This window comes from Mustela nivalis (assembly GCF_964662115.1).
Source record: "Mustela nivalis genome assembly, chromosome: 7".
NCBI lineage: Eukaryota > Metazoa > Chordata > Mammalia > Carnivora > Mustelidae > Mustela > Mustela nivalis.
Genome location: NC_139026.1, coordinates 46621582 through 46645224, shown reverse-complemented (window position 1 = coordinate 46645224; position 23643 = coordinate 46621582). Strand labels below are relative to the sequence as shown.

Sequence of the window (23643 nt, the reverse complement as noted above, 5' to 3'; positions counted from 1 at the left end):
GTCCTTCAACTGTCCACAAGGTTCATGACTGCAAGGCCCCATTTCCTCTCATGTTTTTTTCCTATCATTCTTCCCTATCCTGTGGGTCACATTCCTCTCCTTTCCTTCCTGGAACATATCTGGCATGGTCCCATCCTAAAGCCTGAGAAATGGCTCATCTTTGTGCCTGGAATGCCCTTCTTACAGGTATTTGAGGCATTGTCTCCCTCACTCTTTCAGATCTTTGCTCAAATCTTTTCTCCATGATCTGATAATCTTACTTAAAATTGCACACTGACCCAGTGCACCTCTCTCCCCCTTGCACTCCTGATCCCCTTTATCCTTTTGCTTTTTATCCACGCCATTAATCTCCTTTAAAAAAAAAAAGATTTTATTTATTTATTTGACAAACAGAGATCACAAGTAGGCAGAGAGGCAGGCAGAGAGAGAGGGGGAAGCAGGCTCCCTGCTGAGCAGAGAGCCCTATGCAGGGTCCATCCCAGGTCCCTGAGATCATGACCTGAGCTGAAGGCAGAGGCTTAACCTGCTGAGCCACCCAGGCACCCCTATCTCCTTTATTTTTAAGAAAGAGTCTATCTATGTATCTATGTATCTATTTATTTGACACAGAGAGAGAGAGAAAGCACACAAGCAGGTGGAACAGCAGGCAAAGGAAGAGGGAGAAGTAGGCTCCCCGCTGAGCAGAGTTCCATGTCTCCTTTAAATGTACCATCTAATTCACACATATATTGTGTTATTGTCTACTCATCCCTACTAAATTGGAAGTTTCACGAGGGTAGGGGGCTGTCTGTTTTGCTCACTGATGAAAACAAAGTGCACCCAATGCCTACCCCTAGTTCAATCAATATTTCTTGAATGAATACATCTAAAGGAGAGACTAGAGAGGTTTCCACTTTTTTTTCATGTAAGTTTCATGAGCATAGATTCCATTATTTTGTTACTTGCTTTATATCTAACACCTAGAGAAGTATCTGGCATCTCATAGGTACCCAGTAAATACTTGTGAAATGAATAAGAGAACATATATTTTTATTCAGATGTTTAAGCCTATCTTTTTCATAGAAATGTTTCTTACAGGATGAAAATGAAGAGACTGGGAATTTTTCCTGCAGCGGTTTTATAGCGCGCCAGAAAGTGAGAGGCTGAGAGCACTTTGGGACCTCTGAGTACTGACTCCACGTTCTTCCTGGACTGTGGGAAGCTACGCCTGCATTGTGTGGTCACCTCTCTTCTGAATTTGTGTATCCTTCGCTCACTCAGGAATTTAGAGAGTAGGGGTGTGGGTGTTCCAGACAATCATCTGTAACTCTGCCTCTTACAGTGTTTTTTTTACTGACCTCAAGGAGATTTAGTGGAGGATACCACTGTGCTTTAAATAGCAATAAGGAAAGAGGCAGGAAAAAATTGATTCCTTTCACTTCCTATTGACTACCCTTTGGCATCATTTTGTTCCATGCATGGGACTGAGTACTCACTTTGCTGGTGACAGATGCCTTGCACACTCATTAAAATAGCAGGGTAATGAAAGAATGAATACAGTAAATGGCCTTTAATGCTGGTCTAGGTGGTGATGATATCACTTATGGTACACAGAAGGGGCCTTGAGGTTCTTGACCTTGAATGCCCTTCTGGGATAGGGGTTATGGTTCTTTGTGAAGATTAAATTACCAAGGTCCTTTAGTGGACTATTAATGACTAAATCCCAATAGCAGAGTAATAGTATATGAGGGGTGTAGATACGCTGTTAAAGGTTATTTCAGAGCACATTCTGACATATTTCAATATTTTTTGAGATAAAAATGGAGGTAAATTGAGAATTGAGTCTTGTCTTTACTCTTTAACACCCTCTATGTACCCTGATAGTTTGGGGATGACTCATATTCACTCTCTTCTGTTTTTCCCATAGGCTCATAATGAGACTAAATTAAAAGCCCAAAAATGAGTTGCATAAAAGCAAACTCAATAGAACTCAGCTCATAGACCTCATGGCTTTAAGAAAATGAGGTCTGAGTGTGTGTGGACAAGGCTACTTTTCCCTTAGCACAGCACTGTCTTGTTACAAGAAGACCAAAGAAAAAGGTAAGTTATATACAGTTTCCTTTTCATTCCAGCAAAACTAGGGGGTTGCTTTTTTTAATCTTTGCCTTCCCTTCTGCAAACCCATCTTTTAAAGGTTTAATTTAGTTGTGTTTATCATTAGACTATTTAAGAGAACAAGAATAGTTCTTTGTAAACTTCATTACTATCTAACAAAATTACATATTAACTCACTTTTGACTCCACAATCCCATTTCCAAAAATTCACCTTGAAGCATGCCTCCAATAATGCAAAAATGCATATATATCAAGAAATCAATAGCAGCATTATTTGCAGCTGCAAAATATTGAAAAGAATCTAAATGCCTCTATGTAGGCCAGTGGTTGAATAAACTATGGTAGTCCACAAAATGGAGTACACAGATGCAGAAAGGATTAAGAGTGATCTTTATAAATTGATAGGGAGTGACTTCCAGGGTATATTGGGTGAAAAAAACAAAATGCAAAAGATTCAAATAAACACGTGGGAAGATATTTGACATCATTAGTCATTAGGAAAATGCATATCAAAACCACTTCACACCCATTAGGATGGCTATAATTCAAAAATAAACAAACACGGAAAATAGCATGTGTAGGCAAGGATGTGGAGAAATTGGCACCCTTTGTGCATTGCTGGTAGGAATGGAAAATGGCTATGGAAAATGGTCTGGTGGTTCTTCCAAAAGTTAAACATGAAATTACCCTATGATCTGGCAATTGTATTTCTAGGTTTTTATCCCCAAATATTGAAAATAGGTCTTCAAACAAATATTTGTGCATGAATGTTCAAGGCAACACTATTCACATTAGCCAGAAGATGGAAACAACCCAATTGCTCATCAGCTGGTGGACAGATAAACAAAATGTGGTAAATCCATACAATGGAATATTATTTAATCATAAAAAGAAATGAAGTACTGATACAGGCTACAACGTGGATGAACCTCAGAAACATTATAGTAAATGAAAGAAGCCAGATACAAAGGTCACACACATGGCAGAGTTCCATTTATATTAAACATCCAGACTAGGTAAGTCCATGGAGACAGAAAACAGATTAGTCATTGGCAGGGACTGTGGGGAAGGAGAAATGGGGAGTAACTTCTTAATGGTTATGGGGATTCCTTTTGGGGCAGTGAAAATATTGTGAATCTAAGCAGAGATGGTGGTTGTGTGTGAATGTACTAAAAACCAGTGAACTGTGCACTTTAAAATAGACAGTTTTATATTCTGTGAATTGTACCTCAAAAATAAAAGAAAGGGTCCCTATGGTATGCCTCCTTTTGTGAAAGAAAAAGGGGGGAGATAAAATATATACGTATCTGTTCCTTTGTGCAAAAGATACACAAGGATTAAATGTAATGAAGTTGGGTACTCAGCATTGTGGGGGAGTGAGGTGGGAGGAATGAGGAAGTAGGAGTTGGTAGCAGGGTTGGGAGAATGACATTTACCTGATACTTTGTTTTCTAGTTTTGGATGGCTCTGACTCTTAAAACCATAGTACTGTTTCACATATCCTCAAAATAAAGAATTAAAATCAACCAGGATGTGAGGAAACCCCAATTTGGAATACAAAGAGTAACAAATGGATATAAATATTACTGATGAATATCATAACCATACTAAAGAAGTTAGGGAAGAACCAACTAACTCTGGAAGATAGTATTTAGACTGTATAATGTAAGGCTAAAGACAGAACTGCCTGCAAATATTATCCTCTAGTTTGTAAATTTTTTTCCTCAGGGGTGTGGGTTAGCAATTCTGAAACTACTTTATCTGTATACTAGGATAGAAAAAATAAGTAATGAGCTTTGGTGAGAAATGATTGATTCCAGGGGAAATATAAAATGAATCTGGAATAGCTTATGGTGCCATAAAGTATGGAAGTACTAAAAAATGATGGCATGTGTAAAAATGATACAAGAACCCACTTGAAACAGCTTCTAATGAAAGGTAGGACAAGTTGAGCTAAAAAATAACAATGATAGTAATGGATTATAACCTGGAAAATGAAATAGGTATCCCTGAGTTCATGCTGATACAAATAAATAATTGAATAAATAAATAAATGGAGAGAAGGAACAACTCTTCTTTAATAAATATAGAAGGAATGATAGAAAATCAACAAAAGGCAAAGACAAGAATAGTTAATGGACACTAAAAGCAGTGAAGATAAAGAATGTTGAGAGATAGGATATTTACATAAACTCAAAGTATTTCCTAACAAGATAGTTTTACTGACAAAAGGATAAATAGTGCTTTATAGAGATGAAACCTAGCTAATACTGTACAGCTACGTGATCAAAGTCAACTTCACCATTAAAAGTCATTGACATCAGAATCCTTAAGATGAGGCACTGAGAAAGGCATACCCTCACTCTTACTGTATTCCTACTTCAAAGGCATAACCTCAACTTAATACCGAGAAAACATCTAATTGAGGGATATTCTACAGTCTTTGAAAATGTCAAGATCATGAGATATAAGGAAAGACTGAGAAACAGTTACAGACTGGAGGAGATTAAGGAAACATGACAATTGGATCTTGTACCAGAAAAAGGACATGAGCAGGGCAACTGGTCAAAATTGGATAAGGTCTGCAGACTAGTTAGTAGTATTGTATCAATGCTAACTTCCTGGTTTTGACCACTGTGTTGTGGTTAGTTAGTAAGATGTTAACAGTAGGGGAAGCCAGGTGAAGAGTATATGGGAAATTTGGTGCAACTTGTCTCTAAGTCTAAAATTCTTCAAAGTAATAAGTTAAAAGAAAAGTCTTTCTCACTTAAAACCTTTTTGTTGGGGCACCTGAGTGGCTCAGTGGGTTAAGCCTCTGCCTTTGGCCCAGATAATGATCTCAGGGTCCTGGGATCGAGCCCCACATCAGGCTCTCCGCTCAGCATGGAGCCCACTTCTCCCTCTCTCTCTGTCTGCCTCTCTGTCTACTTATGATCCCTCTCTGTCAAATAAGTAAATAAATAAATAAAATCTTAAAAAAAAAAAAGAATACCTACTTTAGAGTCAACCTGTACGTTTTAATAGCCTTTAAATTTATTTATATTAATTTATCACATGTGAAGTACTCATATGTCTCTCTGTCTCTTTTAATTGGGTCCAACCCTCCAGGCTCTGTCTAACTTTGGAGGTTTGGTGACATAGTAAATAATCAGATTACATAACTTTCCATTGATTGCCACAGGGGCTGATGTGATTTTGAACATGGAACAATGCATTCCATCTAACTTTATAGGCTTTAAGAAAGTCTCATAAACAAAAATTTCATAGGTTAAAAAAAAGGTATTGGAGCATTTGATTCCTTCATTCAGCATGTAGACATTGAGTAGCAGCTCTGTGTCCATCTTGGTGCTGGGAGCTATGAGTAAGGCTTCCATCCTTCCTTCAAGGGCTTCACTGTCTAGAAGGAGAGTCAAGCTTATGGACACATCATTGTCAGGTGGGGATAGATTACAATCTGCTCTCACAGGGCAGCATGAACACAGAGGTGTGAACTAGCACACACTCAGGGAACTTTGGCGGGTCTGCGGGACTGAAGGGTAGCGGTCAGGAGGAAACAGCCATCCTCTCGGAGGTGTTATTAGCAAACCTGCTCTTTTCACATGGCCCATTCTCCAGCCCCACCCATCTGAAAGTTCTTCCCTTTTCTCTGGACATAATATTTACTTCACTACTCAGGGAGACTCACTACTGACTTGAAATCCAACCATATCCTGGATGGCTAAAGTGAATCTAGGAAGCCAGGTGGTTTGAGGAATCACTTAGGTTACAACCCACAAGGCAGCTAGGTTGTTTGATGAAAACATCACTTGTGTAGATTTGCAGATATAGATGTCCTAGCGATTCAATTGCTCCAGTAGACAAAAACCAGGAGAAACCACAGGCCAAGTTTACATGTAAGTAAACCTAAGTGCTAAGTGGTTTGCTTCCTGTCCCGTGGAGTGTGCAAAGCTTGTAAACACACACCAATAGGCTGAGAAGCTTATTTTTGTGGAGTTTTTTGGTTTGTTTGTTTTTTGTTTTTGTTTTGTTTTGTTTTGCTTTGTTTCACCATACTTTATATCTCTTGGCTTGGATGTAATAATTTCAGTGCCTTTAGAAAGAAACCACTTCAGGGGCGCCAGGGTGGCTCAGTGGGTTAAGCCTCTGCCTTCAGCTCAGGTCATGATCCCAGGGTCCTGGAATTGAGCCCCACATCGGGCTCTCTGCTCAGCGGGGAGAGCTCTCTCTCTCTGCCTACTTGTGATATCTTTCTGTCATAATAAATAAATAAAATCTTAAATAAAGGAAAAAGAAAAAAAATAAAGAAACCACTTCATTTGTCTTCGGCACAGCCCAAAGATCTCTTCAGTAGCTTGACTTCGTTTAGAAAGGTGAATCTCACCCATCTGTTGTGGCTTGCAAGCCATTTTAGTCCTCACCTCTCTCCATTGCCCTCGTTTTTTCTGCTGCATCTTTCCTCTTTCTTCACTGACCTCTTTTCTTTGGGTTTCTCACGTTTGGATTGCCATTCACTGGTGACTTCTAGGTCTTCACATTTGCAATTCATCCTCTGCTCCCCTCCTTTACCTGCCTTCCTGAGTCAGTCCTGGGGTGCCTGGCACACGACAGGAGGCCATCCCCCAGCTGAGGACCTGGGAGCACTCATATTACCCCCATATTTGAAAGAGGAGGAAGGAGAGGAGTGTTAACAATTTCCCCCAGGGTCATATTTCTTAAGAACAGTATTCATAAAAATATTTTAGTTATATTGACTTCCCCGAGGATTTTGATGTATGGTTGTTCTCAGGATAAAGATTTAAAATAAAAACGTTTGGGGGTGTGTGCACTTTTCATTCAAAGTGAAAGTATATGTTGATGCACAAAATATGTTTTTAATGCATTTATTATTTACAAATATGAGTCACAGGCATCTGAAACCAAGCCTATTCAAGCCTACTGAGAATAGGAACAAGTGGCATTTATATAGGACAAAGGAGGATGACTGCTAGATCTGTCAGCATCCCTGTCACTGCTCCAGGTCAGTGACTTTTAGGAAAACCGTTGTCAAATCTCTGCAGTATTTCTTGCACTTAATGGTTTTCTTTGTTTTTTGGTTTTTTTTTTTCACATTCAATGTTGACAAAAAAAACACACACAACAAACACAAAGAAACCTCTTTATGTTAGTTTCTAATCTTACTTAATTTTGTTTTTGATGTAAAATGTAAGTTTTTGGTGCACTGGGGTGGCTCAGTGGGTTAAAGCCTCTGCCTTTGGCTCAGGTTGTGATTCCCAGGGTCCTGGGATCGAGCCCCACATAGGGCTCTCTGCTCAGCAGGGAGCCTGCTTCCCTCCACCCCACAATCCCTGCCTGCCTTCTGCCTACTTGTGGTCTCTGTCTGTCAAATAAATAAATAAATCTTTAAAAAAAAAAAGTAACTTTTCTCCCTTCACATTTTGTATTTCATTGATGAGAATATATACGTGTTTTTCAAATCTGCTTCACACCTATAGCCAGGGATCCTTTTTTAAGGTTTGAGTGGTATTTATGTTATTATAATTAGACTATTTTCTCCATTTTCTCATCAGTAAATGGGAGATTACAGTAGGGTAGACCTAGAGTCAGCATTGTGATGAGTTCCAATGATTTAATACATTTAATGACAGCAACAACTGACATGACTTGAGTATTTTCTATATACTGGATATCACTTTGAGTGCTTTGCATGTATTACTACGCTTACTCTTCCCCAGAACTCTGTGTGGTAAGTCCTCTTATCACCACCACCTCCCTGTTTTTTACCCACAGGAACCTGAGGGCGCCGAGCTTGGAGTAATGTTCTGAGGTTACAATGTGGCAAATGGCAAAGCCGGGATTCCCATTCAGGCAGGTGGGCTTCAGAGCCTGCCCCCTTATCCACTGTGCTATACCGCCTTTCAGGTAAGCTAGTGCCCAGAAGAGCCAGCCTGTGGCAAGGGAGGAATTTTTTATAAACACCAAAAAGTATAATCGAGAGTGTGAAATGAATGTTTTTATGTTCCTAACGTGCAGTGCAGTCTGGCTAGGGCATCTCTAATACTTGATAGTTGCTACTGTTGAACATTTTCAGGCCCCTCGCTTGCTTGTTTTTCTGAATGCGTTTAAACATCTGATTTCAGGTAGGAGCACATGAGTGGAAAGAGCATGAGGTTTAGAATGAGAAAGCATTCGACTATTCTAGCTGCGTGGTCTTGAGCAAGTTACATACCTCTCTGGACTCTGGACTTCTTATCTGCAAAGGTGACAATAACATTTGCTTCAGCATCTACGACAGGAGGCATGAAATGATTAAATATTCAAGCACAGAGAAATACACTCAGGGAAGGGAGATGATGAGTCTAGAATGTGACATCCCGTGCCCAGCACTGACAGCATCGTCTTTGCTGCCTCCCTGGCTCAAAGTTTTGCCAGTTCTTGATGAAGACGAATATTAGTGTCAGGATCTCACTGAATATGACTGTTTCGTTCCTTATATACTTATGTCTTGAATGCTGTCTATAGGAAATTGTGTATTATACTAATTCTATAATCCACATAATAATTTTTAGCAGATCTTTTTGTTATTTTTGTCAATACTGAACATACAGAGCTTTTTTAACATACACTACACGTGTCTAATTTGTGACATTAGCAAAAATTCTGGTGTGCAAATGATATAAACAATTTGTGGAATAGAAAACATAATTAGTTAGCCATATATGGGAAGTAGCTAAGCCTCTCTAGAGATCAAAGAAAGGCAAAACAAAAGACATACATCATGTTTCACATATGAATAGATTCTGAGCTAGCGAGGGTCATATTTATTATTGATGGGTATATAAACTGGATAAAAGCCTTTTGGAAGGCTTTTTATAACATATAACAAGAATCTTAAATATGTTCATGTATTTTAAGATAATTTGTTTCTGGAATCTAGCTCTGAGAAATAACATGAAGCACACAGTAAAAGCTTCTAATATAAAGTATTCATTGTGGCGTTACTTATAAGTGGGAAAAAACGTTTATGCCCTATAAGCTGCGAATAGTTAAATGAACAAGATGTTCTTTACGTAATGGATTACTGTGCAGTTATTTAAAATTATGCTTATAAATAATTTGTAATGACATGGAGAAATACATGTAATAGAATTAAAGTGAATAGCAAGAATGATACAGAATGACCCCAACTAAGTAAAAAAGAAAGTTACAAAAAATACAAATATCTGCAACTAAGTGTACAGAATGTTAATAATAGTTACTAGTGAGGTAATGATTATGAATAACTTTTTTTCCTGCTTTTCACTTTTTTGTATTTTCCAGTTTTTGTTCACAATGAGTGCCCGCTATTTTACAATAGTAAAACCCAGAGCAAACGCTCCATGAGTGAGGATTTCCTTGGTAGGATGAGCAACAGTGTCCGTTCCAGAAGGATGCCTCAACCAAGCTGAGTCCTGTCCCTGGACTTTCTCCCAGGGTTTTTGTGAGAATTAAGTATTCTACTACAGGTAACTGAGGCCAGTAGAGATTGCTATACTGGTGAGACACTTAAGAGAAAATTTAAATTTTACAACCTTAACAGCAGACATGGGAAAGGTGTGAAAGGATTGTTTTACATTTCCAAAGAATTCTCAAATTTCCTTAACTAGTTAGCTTTCTTGGGCACTCTAATAACACATAACCTCTCAGGAATATTTTCTTTCTGTGGGATGTGAGGATACATTTATTTGTATGTATTGGCAGCTTTATCAGAAGCATACCAGGAAAGAGAAAACTAGTTTTAATTCAGTCAGTTGCTTTTTAAAATGTTTTCACCACCTATTTGGTGGTGAGAAGTAGGGCTCTGGTTTATCCTGGTGGTGAGAAGTAGGGCTCTGGTTTATCCAGGACAATTCTCGTCTACACTTGTGGTTCTGGTGTAATTATTAATACTACCCTCATTTTCTCTCAAAATTGTTCTGCTTCTGAGAGTAAGTTACATGGTCACCCTTGCAATTTCAGATATGGGGCGGGGGTGATGAAAGAGTGGTACCATCTGGATGCTGACTCTTGAGTGGAGGGGGTGTGTGGGAGGGACAGTTGGCTCCTGGCAGCCAGCTTGCCGGAGAAGGAGCCAGTAGCAGTGCCTGAAGGCACAGAAAGTAGCCCAGTTGCCAATAAACACTGGCCCACAGGCTGTGTCGCTTAGGCTAATTAGTCGTATATCTATTACTTGATCGTGATTTTGATTCTGACAGCATTGGCTCTTCTTGAAGGTGGACCAGAAAATCTGTCTAGTTGACTTAAGACACCAAAGACACACCTGTCCCAGGCTTCTTTTCTGTCAGCCCATTCTGGTGCCTGGCATTTCCACCTTTAGAATCATGATGAATTGTTAGCAAAGTAATTCAAATTATCATCTGGAGAGAACAGTGCAAAAGAACAGGGGAAACAGGACAATTAAGGAATTGGAAGACTCTCCATACCAACTCTGCTCTCCCCAGCAGAATAACCCTGAGCAAAAGACTCAACGGCTCTGAGGTTCATTCTCTGTAGCAGTAAAAACAGGGGACTAAAACCCGTTCTGCCTACTCTTTGGCGGTAGTAATGTGACCCAAATGATGATTGTATATGAAAATGCTCTGCTAATACGAAAGCACTCTGCAAATACCAGAGACTGTTAGTATCATGAAGTCTTTAAAAACAAAGTAACACATTAGCTTGAGCTAATAGCGTCACTCTGGAATGCAGTGAGCAAGTCCTGGGGGTGGGGGACCCACAAATTGGGCAAATTTTGATGGATGGCAGCAGGGAGGAGAGGACTGAAGCAGACTGGTGGATCATCTGAACCATCTGGAGAGGGTTTGGGGGTGGAAAAAGGATTGGTGGGCTTCATCCCAAGAGCTTGAGATTCAGATGACTAGACACAGAGCCCAGAGTAAGGAGGAGGGGGATTGGGGAAGCTGCTAAGCAAGAAGCAAAAGGGAGCAGACAAGGCTATAAAGAGAGCCAGGGGGAAGAAAATAATAGAACTCTCTTGCTTTGACAAGTTGTTTTTTGTTTTCTGTTTGTTTGTTTGTTTGTTGTTTGTTTTTTTCAGAGCTAGCCTGGCTAGGAAACTACGGACTAAAATAAATTTTTGTAATTTTTGGCTATGTTCCCTCTCGACCCCCTCCCCACCTCCCCCCAGTTCTAGTTTATAAACTCCATGTGGGTGGGGATATTTGTCCCTTTGCTTCACCGCTGAATTGTAAGCACTTAGAACATTTCCTGGCACATGGCGCCAGAATAATAAAAATTGCATAGAGGAGTATTTGCCTGTTTTCCCCACCCATGACTGTAATTTGAAGTTGGCTAATTTTGTTAATGCAGTTCTGAAGCTACTGAAAGGAGGGCTGTCAGACTAGGTTTAGGGTGAGAGCCTTGGTCCAGGTCACGAAATGGTAATTCTCACTTGTTAGGTAATTGCTACTTCCACCACCAACCCAAATTCTTTGTTGGTGACTTGTCAAGTTCTGCCGTCATGACCTTATTTGTGTTCTTCTAGTACTAGCACTTCTAGCACTAGGACTACCCTACCAAGAACAGAATTCTTTTTAAAGTTGAGTTTAGGGGCGTCTGGGTAGCTCAGTGGGTTAAAGTCTCTGCCTTCGGCTTGGGTCATGATCCCAGGGTCCTGGGATCGAGCCCTGTATCAGGCTCTCTTCTCAGCAGGGAGCCTGCTTCCTCCTCTCTCTCTGCCTGCCTCTCTGCCTACTTGTGATCTCTGTCAAATAAATAAATAAAATCTTTAAAGTTGAGTTTAATTGGTTACAGGAGTCCCCCTCTTATCCGTGGGAGATACATTCCAAAACCCTGAATCAGATGGTACCTGACCCTTTACACACTCTCTTTTTTCCTATATATACATATCTATGATAAAGTTTAATTTATAAATTATGTACAGAAGAGATTAGCAATAATAATCTAGTAATAAAATAGAACAAGTATCGTATACTGTAATAAATGTTCTGTGAATGTGGCCTCTCTCTCTCAAAATATCTGATTGTGCTGTACTCACCTTTCTTGTGATAATGTGAGACAATATGATGCCAATGCGATGACACAATGATGTCGGCACTGAGATGTCTTGTTATTCTACTAATGACCTTCTGACAATCTGTCTGGAGGAAGACCATCGGTCCAGACCATCACTGTCCATGGGTAACCGAAACCCTGGAAATTGAAACCACAGATAAAGGGAGTTGTCCCTTATAAATTAACTTTATCATAGGTATGTATTTATAGGAAAAAACATAGTATATATAGCATGTGGTGCTATCTGTGGTTTTAGGTATCCTCTAGGGATCCTGAACATATTCCTCACAGATAAAGGGGAGCTACTAGCTTCAGTATTCAGTTTCCTGGGATCTTAGTTTGGGTCCTCTAAGACAAGAGAAACAGAGGCAAGGATGAAAGCATGGCCACTTTACTTGGAAAATGCTAGCTGAAGATGGTGAGGGTGAAGAAACAACAGAGATGAGGTAAACAAAGATGCAAAGCCCTGCCGTGTGATGTGTCCCCACCCTGGCCAGGGTTTCATAATGGGCCTGGCAAAGACATGGCAGGTGCTTAGCAGGTATATTGCTTGGTATGCAGGACTCTTCTGGAAAGGCTGCAAGAAAAAGACATCCTTCAGAGTAGTCCTCTGAAAGAAGGCAGTGGAGGAGATTTTTCTGTTCAGATCCTTTCTGTCTCTCATTTCCCATCGACCAATGTTCACCCTGTTGGGAGGTAACTCCTTAGAGTTCCAGCCCTTGGCAGCCACTCAGAATGCCAATTCCTGTGCTCCATGTTGTGGCATTTCATTCAAATCTAGAGAGACAACTTGATGTGATAAAGCTTGGTATGTGGGGAGTAAGGGCTATGTGCAGGGCCAGGGTTCCAACTTCAATTCCAGACGGCTCAGGGAGTTCAGCAAAGGCAGAGGTTGTGTTAAGGATACAATAAATGGTGTTAGGGTTGCCTTCAGGAAGAAGAGGCAGTAGAGAAATTGTGAAAAGGAGCCCAAAGATTGCATCTAATACACTTGCTTTGCAAAATGGAAATTCTTTAAAAATGGAATCATACATGTTCTTCTAATACTTGTTTTACTTTAAAAAGTCACAGCCAAAAAATAAAAATAAATAAAATAAGTCACAGTCATTTTCCCAACCAGTATGTTGTGATCATTCTTTTTAACAAATGCCTAAGATTCCAGACAATGTATATGCTGTGATTTATTTTGCCATTTCCTTATTGATGGACATTCACGTTCCCAATTTTCCCCATTATAGTAATTATCCTTAAGCACTATGTATGAATCTCTCTGGAGGACATATTGAAAGTGCTAAAAATAAGCTGAAAAGAAAGGTCTTATTTAAAAACAGTCACCACACTCGTCTGGACCTCTACTGATCTGATCCATGTGCTGGCATGAATTATGGCCTATTGAATTTTACCCAGGGTTAGGCAGTTCTGAGTTTATGCCCCTGAATACAATCTGCTGGCTTTTCAGATGGAGGTCTGCAACATTGACACAGCGTGCTACCCTCCCAGGAGGCTCCTAACTCAGAGAGGAGATTACTTTTCATTTTTCCATATGTCCAAAGCCTTTCCATTTGAATTATTTTGTCAGTGAATGAGTATCCTGAATAAATAAAGAAATGAAATTCTATGCATTCTGACTTGCCCAGCCTGGGTTTCCCAAACCCTGTCATCAAGGGAGATGTAATTAGTCAGGCAGTGGCATACCGGTGAGAATTTGGACCAGACTGCGCATTCTGTTACCAGGGGTTTGACATGTTCATTGATAAGAAAAACACCACATGGGGGCACCTGGGTGGCTCAGTGGGTTAAGCCTCTGCCTTTGGCTCAGGCCATGATCTTGGGGTCCTGGGATCGAGCCCTGCATCGGGCTCTCTGCTCAGCAGGGAGCCTGCTTCCCCTTCTCACTCTACCTGTCTCTCTGCATACTTGTGATCTATCTGTCAAATAAATAAATAAAATCTTAACAAAAAAAAAAAGAAAGAAAGAAAAAGAAAAACACACATGGAAAATTTTACATATCTTCTATCTCAGGTTTCAAGCATACGTTGGAGGGAAACTCTTTTGCCTTATGTTTTTATCTTGTTAATGCTCTGACACCATGATAGTTTTGAAGGTAATGACCCCTTATGGGGAACAACAGGGACTTCCTCTTTTCCAGGCAGCTCATCCCCATCAGCCTCCAGCCCACTGAGACGACCTCTGAAGATCACTCTGGTACCACCTCCTCAGTTATCCTTCAGTGGTTAACTATGGCATTTCTCAAATGTGCAATTTTTCTGACTGTAATAAACCCATCACTTCACTTTAAAAGTCTACTAACCCCTTCAGGCCATAAACTTAATTATAGTATAGGATACAAAATATTTTTTATTCTAGTGCCCTTTTATTTGTTTCTCAGAGAATCTTAACAACATAGACCTGTTATAAAATATAAATCAAATTTTACATGAAGCTACTTAAAAAATTGATCAGACCAAACAGAAAAGACAAATTATTAATGTAACTTAGCCCTTAAAAGTATTTGACTAGTAGTGTTGAATGAACTAAAGAGTGCTTGTATAATCTTAAAAAAAAAAAAAAACAAAAACCTGACCCCTGAATTTAGAACCAAAACTGTATGTTTTTATTTTGTATGGTACCATTAAATATTTTAACACACACATCTTATGCCACTGTATTGATTATTCATCATATTAAGCCTGGAGAAATAGTTGATAATTTCAGGTGAACAACCATTACAACAACCATTTTTAGTTATGACAGTTAGGATATATCTATCCTAAGGATATAGATGGGAATAAATCTAACCAAAGAGGCAAAGAATCTGTACTCAGAAAGCTATAGAATATTCATGAAAGAAATTGAGGAAGACACAAAGAAATGAAAAATGTTCCATGCTCATGGATTGAAAGAAGAAATATTGTGAAACTGCCTATGCTACTTAGAGTAATCTACACATTTAATGCAATCCCTATCAAAATACCATCAACTTTATTCAAAGAAATGGAACAAATAATCCTAAAATTTGTATGGAACCACAAAAGACCCTGAATAGCCGGAGGAATGTTGAAAAAGGAAACTAAAGCTAGTGGCATCACAATTCTGGACTTCAAGCTCTGTTACAAAGCTGTCGTCATCAAGACAGTATGGTACTGGTACAAAAACAGACACATAGATCAATGGAACAGAGTAGAGAGTCCAGAAATGAACCTTCAACTCCATGGTCAACTCATCTTTGACAAAGCAGGGAAGGATGTCCAGTGGAGAAAAGACAATCTCTTCAACAAATGGTGTTGGGAAAATTGAACAGCCACATGCAGAAGAATGAAACTGGACAATTTCCTTACACCACACACAAAAATAGACTCAAAATGGATGAAAGAACTAAATGTGAGAGAGGAATCCATCAAAATCCTTGGGGAGAACACAGGCAGCAAACTCTTTGACCTCAGCCGCAGCAACTTCTTCCTAGGAACATCGCCAAAGGCAAGGGAAGCAAGGGCAAAAATGAATTATTAGGACTTCATCAAGATCAAAAGCTTTTATACAACAAAGGAAACAATCAACAGAACCAAAAGACAACTGACAGAATGGGAGAAGATATTCGCAAATGACATATAAGATAAAGGGCTAATATTCAAAATCTATAAAGAACTTATCAAACTCAACACCCAAAGAACAAATAATCCAGTCAAGAAATGGGCAGAAGACATGAAAAGACATTTCTGCAAAGAAGACATCCAAATGGCCAACAGACACATGAAAAAGTGTTCAACATCACTTGGCATCAAATCAAAACGACAATGAGATACCACTTCACACCAGTCAGAAAGGCTAAAATTAACAAGTCAGGAAATGACAGATGTTGGTGAGGATGCAGAGAAAGGGGAACCCTCTTACACTGTTGGTGGGAATGCAAGCTGTTATAGCCATTCTGGAAAATAGTATGGAGTTTCCTCAAAAAATTGAAAATAAAGCTACCCTATGACCCAGCAATTGCACTACTGGGTATTTACCCCAAAGATACAAATGTAGTGATCCAAAGGGGACACACGCACCCCAATGTGTATAGCAGCAATGTTCACAATAGCCAAACTATGGAAAGAGCCTAGATGTCCATCAACAGATGAATGGATAAAGAAGATGTGGTGTATATATATAAATATATACAATGAAATACTATGCAGCCATAAAAAATCCTGAAATCTTGCCATTTGCAACTACATGGATGGAACTAGAGGGTATTATGCTAAGTGAAATAAGTCAGAAAATGATCTCACTGATCTCACAGATCTCACTGATGAGGAATTTGAAAAACAAGACAGAGGATCATAGTGGGAGGGAGGGGAAAAGTGAAACAAGATGAAACCAGAGAGGGAGAGAAACCATAAGAGACTCCTAATCTCAGAAAACAAACTGATGGTTGCTGGAGTGGAGCAGGCAAGGAGGGATGGAGTGGCCAGGTGATGGACACTGGAGATGGTATGTGCCATTATGAGCACTGTGAATTGTGTAAGACTGATGAATCACAGACCTATACCCCTGAAACAAATAATATATTATATGTTAATTAAAAAATCAGAAAAAGAAGAATGCTGCAGTGAATAACTTTGTATATGTCATTTTTTCCTTGATTAGGGATCAAAGGATTATCGGGATTTGGGGCATGAAAGGGAGTCAGTTGGAAAGATGGGAAGTGACATGTCAGAATATAGAATGATAGAATTAAGATCATAAAGTTATTAATAATGACAAAGTCTGGAGCATGACTATGAGTGACTGAGATATGGCAAGAACAATGTTATTTGGATGGAGGAATTACAAAAACTGAGAGACGGGGTGCCTGGGTGGCTCAGAGGGTTAAAGCCTCTGCCTTCGGCTCGGGTCATGGTCCCGGGGTCCTGGGATCGAGCCCCGCATTGGGCTCACTGCTCAGTGGGGAGCCTGCTTCTCCTTCTCTCTGCCTGCTGCTCTGCCTATTTGTGATCTATCTCTCTGTCAAATAAATAAATAAATTATTTTTTTAAAAAAACTGAGAGACTATGGTGTTGGAAGGATCGCCTACAATATTTATCAAAATCACCAAGAATTAAGACTGAAGAGAGAGATTACCAGATTATAGTTAATATCACTGAGGAACAAGAGCAAATGACCTAAGTGTCAATGAATGACAGCAAAAATGAACATTATTAGGTGAACTAGTCTGCTAACAAAGGCTTTAAAGCTGGGGGATTTTAGTGAGTGGAGTGCGGAAAGTCTGAAAGTGACAGTGAGAACAAAGAGGTGGCCTGCCCCACCTGAAGCCCAGGTGTATGACCTTGGGAGAGAAACAGTCATTACCCATGAGGGTTGTAGGGGAAGCAGTATCCTCAGGGAAGAGCCAGGTTTCTAGAGCAAAGAGGTGAGTGAAATGCAGAGAGAAGAGGTTAAGGATAAAAGGAGTTTGGCTACTGATAGCCGAATTCCAGAGGGCACAGTGAAAGGGTTCCATTTAACTACACAGTTTTCACAAGCAGATCCTCTGCTGTAGTTTGGCCAGTAATCTCTTTTTTGCCTGACGTTCATCTTCTAGTAGTTTTCTTAAGAAAGGCTAGTAGGAACAAGTTTATTTGGCTTTTGCATATTGAAAACTCTTTGTCTTTAGTCTTTACACTTGAAAGACAGTTTGGCTAGACTTCAAGTCTCTGTGTCCACCTTCTCTATTTGAGTATCTTATCTATGTTGTTCCACTGTCTTCTTATAATGAAGAGTACTGTATAGAATTATAAGACCAGCCTGATAGTTTCCCTTTATAAGCGACTTATTTGCAACCTTCCTCAAAGGATTATTTTTTTTCTATTTTTTTTGGTCTTTGTAGTCAGCGAGCTATTCTAGGTAAGATGTCCTTGGATTATAACACAGTTTTTCAGTAGAAGAGTTGTCTTTTAATTGAGCAAAGTTTTCTTCAGTTGTATCTTTCAATATTTATTTTCTTCCATTATGTTGAGTCTTTTTCTTGGGGGGGGGCACAAATCAATTTCCCTTTGCGTGTTTTCTCTATTATTTTGTTTCTAATCTTTTTTTTTTGAGTGTTATTTTATTTTGCTTGTTGTTCTCGTTTCTTTTTCTATATTGTTATCTTAAGTATCTTTTCTTTTTTACATTCCTTCTAATTTTGTCTTTATTTCTTTGAAGGTTTGTTTTTTTCTACTGCCTTTCTTCTTCTTCTTCTTTAAAGATTTTATTTATTTGACAGACAGATCGCAAGTAGGAAGAGAGGCAGGCAGAGAGAGAGGGGGAAGCAGGCTCCCCGCTGAGCAGAGAGCCCGATGTGGGGCTCGATTCCAGGACCCTGAGATCATGACCTGAGTGGAAGGCAGAGGCTTTAACCCACTGAGCCACCCGGCGCCCCATGTGTTAACACTTTTGTTAGCAGTGTCTAGCTGGGTCTTCTTGCTGTTAAGATGCATCCCTATGTTTTTTTTCCTGTCTACTTTCTTCCACATAATTTCTACTCAACTTCAGCTGGTTTTGGCAACTCCTATACATGTTTTAGAATCTGGGCAGGATACTAGTGTCCCAGTTTGCAAAAGAAAAAAAATGGTTGGTGGATTTGGGGGGAGGGAGATGTAGGTTATGTTTGTAATCTTTGTGGCTCTTAAATGATTTCGAAGAGAGAAAGAGAAAATACTAATATAGCTAGTCATGCTCATACCAGAAGTTCTAATTCCTTAGAACCATGATGTCCACATTGTATGGATAATCAGAAACTCATGTGTGTGTGTCCTGAATTGTCTCCTAATGATATTCAAAATTTGGGAGTTTTAGGATAGCATTAAGAGTCCTTCAAATTTACTTAGTCAACTGTTAATAAAATGTGCAATAGCATACCAAAACTAGGAATGACTCATGTCTCTTGGCCAGGCCTTGCTAAAGCCTCAGAATTATGATATGCTGGAAATTTCAAGACCCAAGAGACAGACTAATTAAGGGTCTATATTCTTATTATTCATTTACCCTGTCTAAAATACCATGCTAAGCAGTATTCAGATATTTCCCATACTACCTCCAGTTTGCCTCAAGGTCAGATATTCTACAATTATTTGAATTGTTTGGGTACTGAGCTGGCATTGCTGGCACTGAATTGGGGACAGAAGTCCATTCCTTGCCGCCAAAAGTGTTTGCTTGTCTGGCAAGATTTATTTCACATGGGGATGATGTCAGAGTGTTTCTGGTCCTGAAAAATATTTACCTAAAACAGAAACTCACCGATTAACTTTTATTATGACAATGGCAATACAGATAGGTATGAGACTGAACAATTCTTGAGATGTCTGGACTGTATTCAAGCAATGTACAGTTATTTCTATTCCAATTTTTTTGTTACTGAGAGTGCCATCCGCCTGGATTGCAATAGTTTCAGGAAAGAGAGTCATGTAGACAGAAATTCAGGACAATTTTGTGATTCATAGGCCACTTTTCAAATTCTAATTGAATGTTTCCTTTTTTGATAGTATAGTTTCTTTTCAGGTCTCTGAAATTAAATTCTTCTCTTCACCAAGCTGCACAGATAGAAGAGTTACTTGGTAATTCAAACACATCTTGAGGTTTGCATGCCAAAAGCAGCTGCAGAAATGTAAAATATGGTTCATATTCATCAGAACATGTGTCTCTGGAAATATAGACTTTATGCTGACCAAAATAGTACACCACCATCTCAAAATCTGTAATGCCCAATGGCCACGAGCTCAATTCACACGCCTGGTTTGAGCCCGAGTTCTTCTTTTTCTGACACAAAAGCCCTCTTCCTTTCCCCTCTGGTTTCAAGCTCAGTGTCCTCAGGTGTTCCATCAGATCAGAGAGAAAACACAATCTCTTAAGGCTGGCATGTTGAGTGAGTTGGGCCTCTGAGAGCTCTTTCAATTCCCCAAAGTCCTTGACCTCAAAACATCTCTTTAACTAGTTCCCATAATGTGGCCTGAATGCATTAAAACAAACCTAACTGAACACACTGCTTTGTCTTTGTCCAACCTGCGGATGGTTAAGGGCACATGCATAAGAAACGCGGACAACCAGGACAACCTCCATTCTTACACCGGGAAAAGAATCTTCAGCAGCTCAGGTCACAAGCTTGCCCGATGAAGGATGCAAGGAGCATCAGACTTCTCCTTTGTCTTGAGTGAGTGCTGAAGCGTTCCCTCCCACCCCACTTCATGGCAGAGGCCCCACCTAGATTAAACACCCATTCTTATGCCAAAATTCCTTGCTGGCAGAGAGAACCCTTGAAAGCTTTCTGTGTTCTAGCTAACCCGGGGCAATTAGGTTACCCCCTGAGTGTTGCTTTGTAACATTCCATTCCATACATTTGTCAGGTGCGTTGTGCATCCTAAATTTAAAATAAAATAAATATGTTTACGTTGTTGAGTGTGTGTGTGTGTCACAGTGGATTTCAAACTTTTTTTTTTTGACATCTGGAAATTCGATATGTAAAAGAAATAAAGAACAGCTAACTGTATAAAAGTGGGGCAGAGAATAAACATGCATTCCCCTGTCTTAAGGCCTGTATGAAGCCCCTTTCGATGCATAGTCAATTTTTGTGAATAGTGCATAAGTATATAAAAAGGAGATATATTCTTATTCTCTCTCTCATCTACTTATACAAATTTATAAACATATAAAATCTACCTTGTTAATTATGTTACTTAGGGCGGCTTTTCTATCCTTATTTTTTACCACTTGATCTGTTCTGCATGAGAGGTAAATTTGCCATGGATCCTGTTGATTCCTCCTTGAAACTGCTGTAGTTTTTTCTTTATAAATTTAATGCTATGCAATCTGGTATATAGATATTTATAAGTGTGAGATCTTAATTTTATATCTCATGCTTTATTGTTATACAGTGCCTGTCTTTGTCTCATTTAATACTTTTCCCCTGATTAAGCTTTGTTTGAGATAAAATTTTGATATTGGCTTCATTTGCTTAGTATACTTTCATCTCTCCTTTTGTTTTCATTCTAAAGCACTTTGCTTTCATTATCTTACATGTATAGCATATAGTTGGGATTTGATTTGATATTCCATCTGAGAAAACTTTTCAACTAGTGGTAAATTTAATCTTTTTATATTAATCAAAATGAAAGTTATGTTCTATTTTAGTCCACATATAGTTTTTTGTTATACTTTTAGTTTATATTACTTGTTTAAAGTGTTATCACTATATGGCATATATACTCTTTAGTAGGCATGTTTTTGAATTTGGAAGGCATGTATTTCTGGTCCAGTGGGTATCTTAATAACCTTATAACTATATTTTTAGATATTATTCAAAGCAATAAGCAGTATATTTCCTCTCTTCTCTCCCATTCTCTAATCATATATTTTTTGAAGTGTTCACCTTATTTCTTTTCTCTCTCAACTTCTATTGGTTGTTTCATTGCTACATTGTCAGGATTTACAATTTACTCTCTGTTCTATGACCATAATTGTCACACTTATTTATCTTTTTTAAGGGTGGAATTTAATCATTATTTACAGGACACTGCAAGAGAGGAGAGTCCCACATAGAAATAAGAAACCCACCGAGAGGAGGAGCTTCATACGGTTTGTACAGTTTGGAACTGGTCAAGCAGAGTTTTGTTGTAAAAAGTGCTATACATTTTACCTGATTGGTTAAGCCTCAGTCATATCCTCACCCTTAAAGAGGCAGAATTCAGTTCTACTTGAATCATATGGACTAAACATGGTGAAAGGGTACTTTTCCAAATAAAATCACTATGCTGATTTTGAAAAGATATAATGGATGCTGAACATGAAAAAGAGAGAGAGGGAGGAAGAGGATATTTAATCACTTGTTGCATTAAACAGATTCATCCTTTGAAATGTTTCCCCCTTTCTGTATTTATTACAGTGTAGGCACTCGTTATCTCATAGTAGCTTCCTATCTAATCTTGCCTCCCATTCCCCCTTGAGTACATTCTAAGCATTGCCACCAAATTACTCTTCTTAAACAACTGTTTTCTTTTCTTTTTTTTTTAGATTTTATTTATTTATTTGACAGAGAGAGAGAGAGATCACAAGCAGGCAGGCAGAGAGGGGAAGCAGGCTCCCTGCTGAGCAGAGAGCACGATGTGGGGCTCAATCCCAGGACCCTGAGATCATGACCTGAGCTGAAGGCAGAGGCTCAACCCTCTGAGCCACCCAGGTGCCCCTAAACCACTGTTTTCATTTCACCCTTGAACCCAAAATCTTTTAGGAACTCTCTTCTGACTCCCAGATGCCACATTCCTCAGTTTGGCGTTTATAATCTCCCAGGGTCTGGCTGTTGCTTATCTCTGCATATCTTTCCAGGCACTATCTACCTGTTCTTATCCCATGTGCCACTAATCTGCAGGGCTCCCCATTACTGAACCCATTGTGTATTTTCGTTATAATGCCTTTGCTCTATTTGTACATTCTATCCCATCACCACTTCTCTCCTCCTATGTCTGATCTCAGATGGTGAGACAGAGACTGCTAGTTATCTCTAACATCTGTTCTACTTTCTTCAGTATTAGAACTACTGATTTGTAGCTGAGTACATGGCTATTCAATATAAATGACATGTTCAACGCTACTTATAGTTAAGTTCTGACCAATAAGGGGTAAGTGCAGTGATGTATACAAGTTCTGCAGATTTTTTTTTTTTTAAGATTTATTGATTTATTTTAGAGAGTCAGAGAGAAAGAGTGAGTGGGGGGGGGGAGGGCAGTGGGGAGAGAATTTCAAGCAGACTCCTTGCTGAGTGTGGATTCTGATTTAGGGCTTAATCACAAGACTGATGAGATCATGACCTGAGCTGAAACCAAGAGTCAGATGCTTGAACAACCGAGCTACCCAGGTGCCCCTGCAAGTTTTCTTAAATAAGAGGGGTGTGTCCTCTTCTGCCCTATCTCTTTTCTGCTGGCTGGAAATAAGGATGTGATGGCTGAAGCTTCAGCAGCTATTATGGATCATAAGGTAGAAACTGCATGTTCAGGATAATAAAGCCACATGATAAAGAGAGCTTATGTGTTTATTAGAGAGCCACCGTAACATGTCTTACTTATGTCTATACTTACATAAGAGAAATCATTTTATTTTGTGTAAGCTACTGCTATTTTGAGTTTTTAACTGGTACAGAAGCCAACCACTCCATTAAAATACATTGTTCAGGATAATTTTCTGGTGGCCAGTGATAACAATCCATTAGAAATCTAAGTAAAATGGGAGGATTCTTTTAAGAATACAAGGATTTGGGGCGCCTGGGTGGCTCAGTGGGTTAAGCCGCTGCCTTCGGCTCAGGTCATGATCTCAGGGTCCTGGGATCGAGTCCCGCATCGGGCTCTCTGCTCAGCAGGGAGCCTGCTTCCTCCTCTCTCTCTCTGCCTGCCTCTCTGCCTATTTGTAATCTCTCTCTGTCAAATAAATAAATAAAATCTTAAAAAAAAAAAAAAAAAAAAAAAGAATACAAGGATTTGTCACAGAACCTATGGGTAGGAATGAAAGAAGCTT

The 23643-nt window shown here is 39.2% G+C and overlaps 1 protein-coding gene across 1 annotated transcript in view; it reads right to left on the bottom strand.

Moving 5' to 3' along the window:
* Window positions 1–23643, bottom strand: part of BEST3 (bestrophin 3) — a 68995-nt gene that overhangs the window by 41864 nt on the left and 3488 nt on the right. Inside the window, exon 2 of the mRNA XM_082742878.1 lies at window positions 12128–12282. Coding sequence (XP_082599004.1) covers window positions 12128–12245 — 118 coding nt within the window. The 5' untranslated portion in view covers window positions 12246–12282. The remainder of the gene's footprint in view (window positions 1–12127; window positions 12283–23643) is intronic.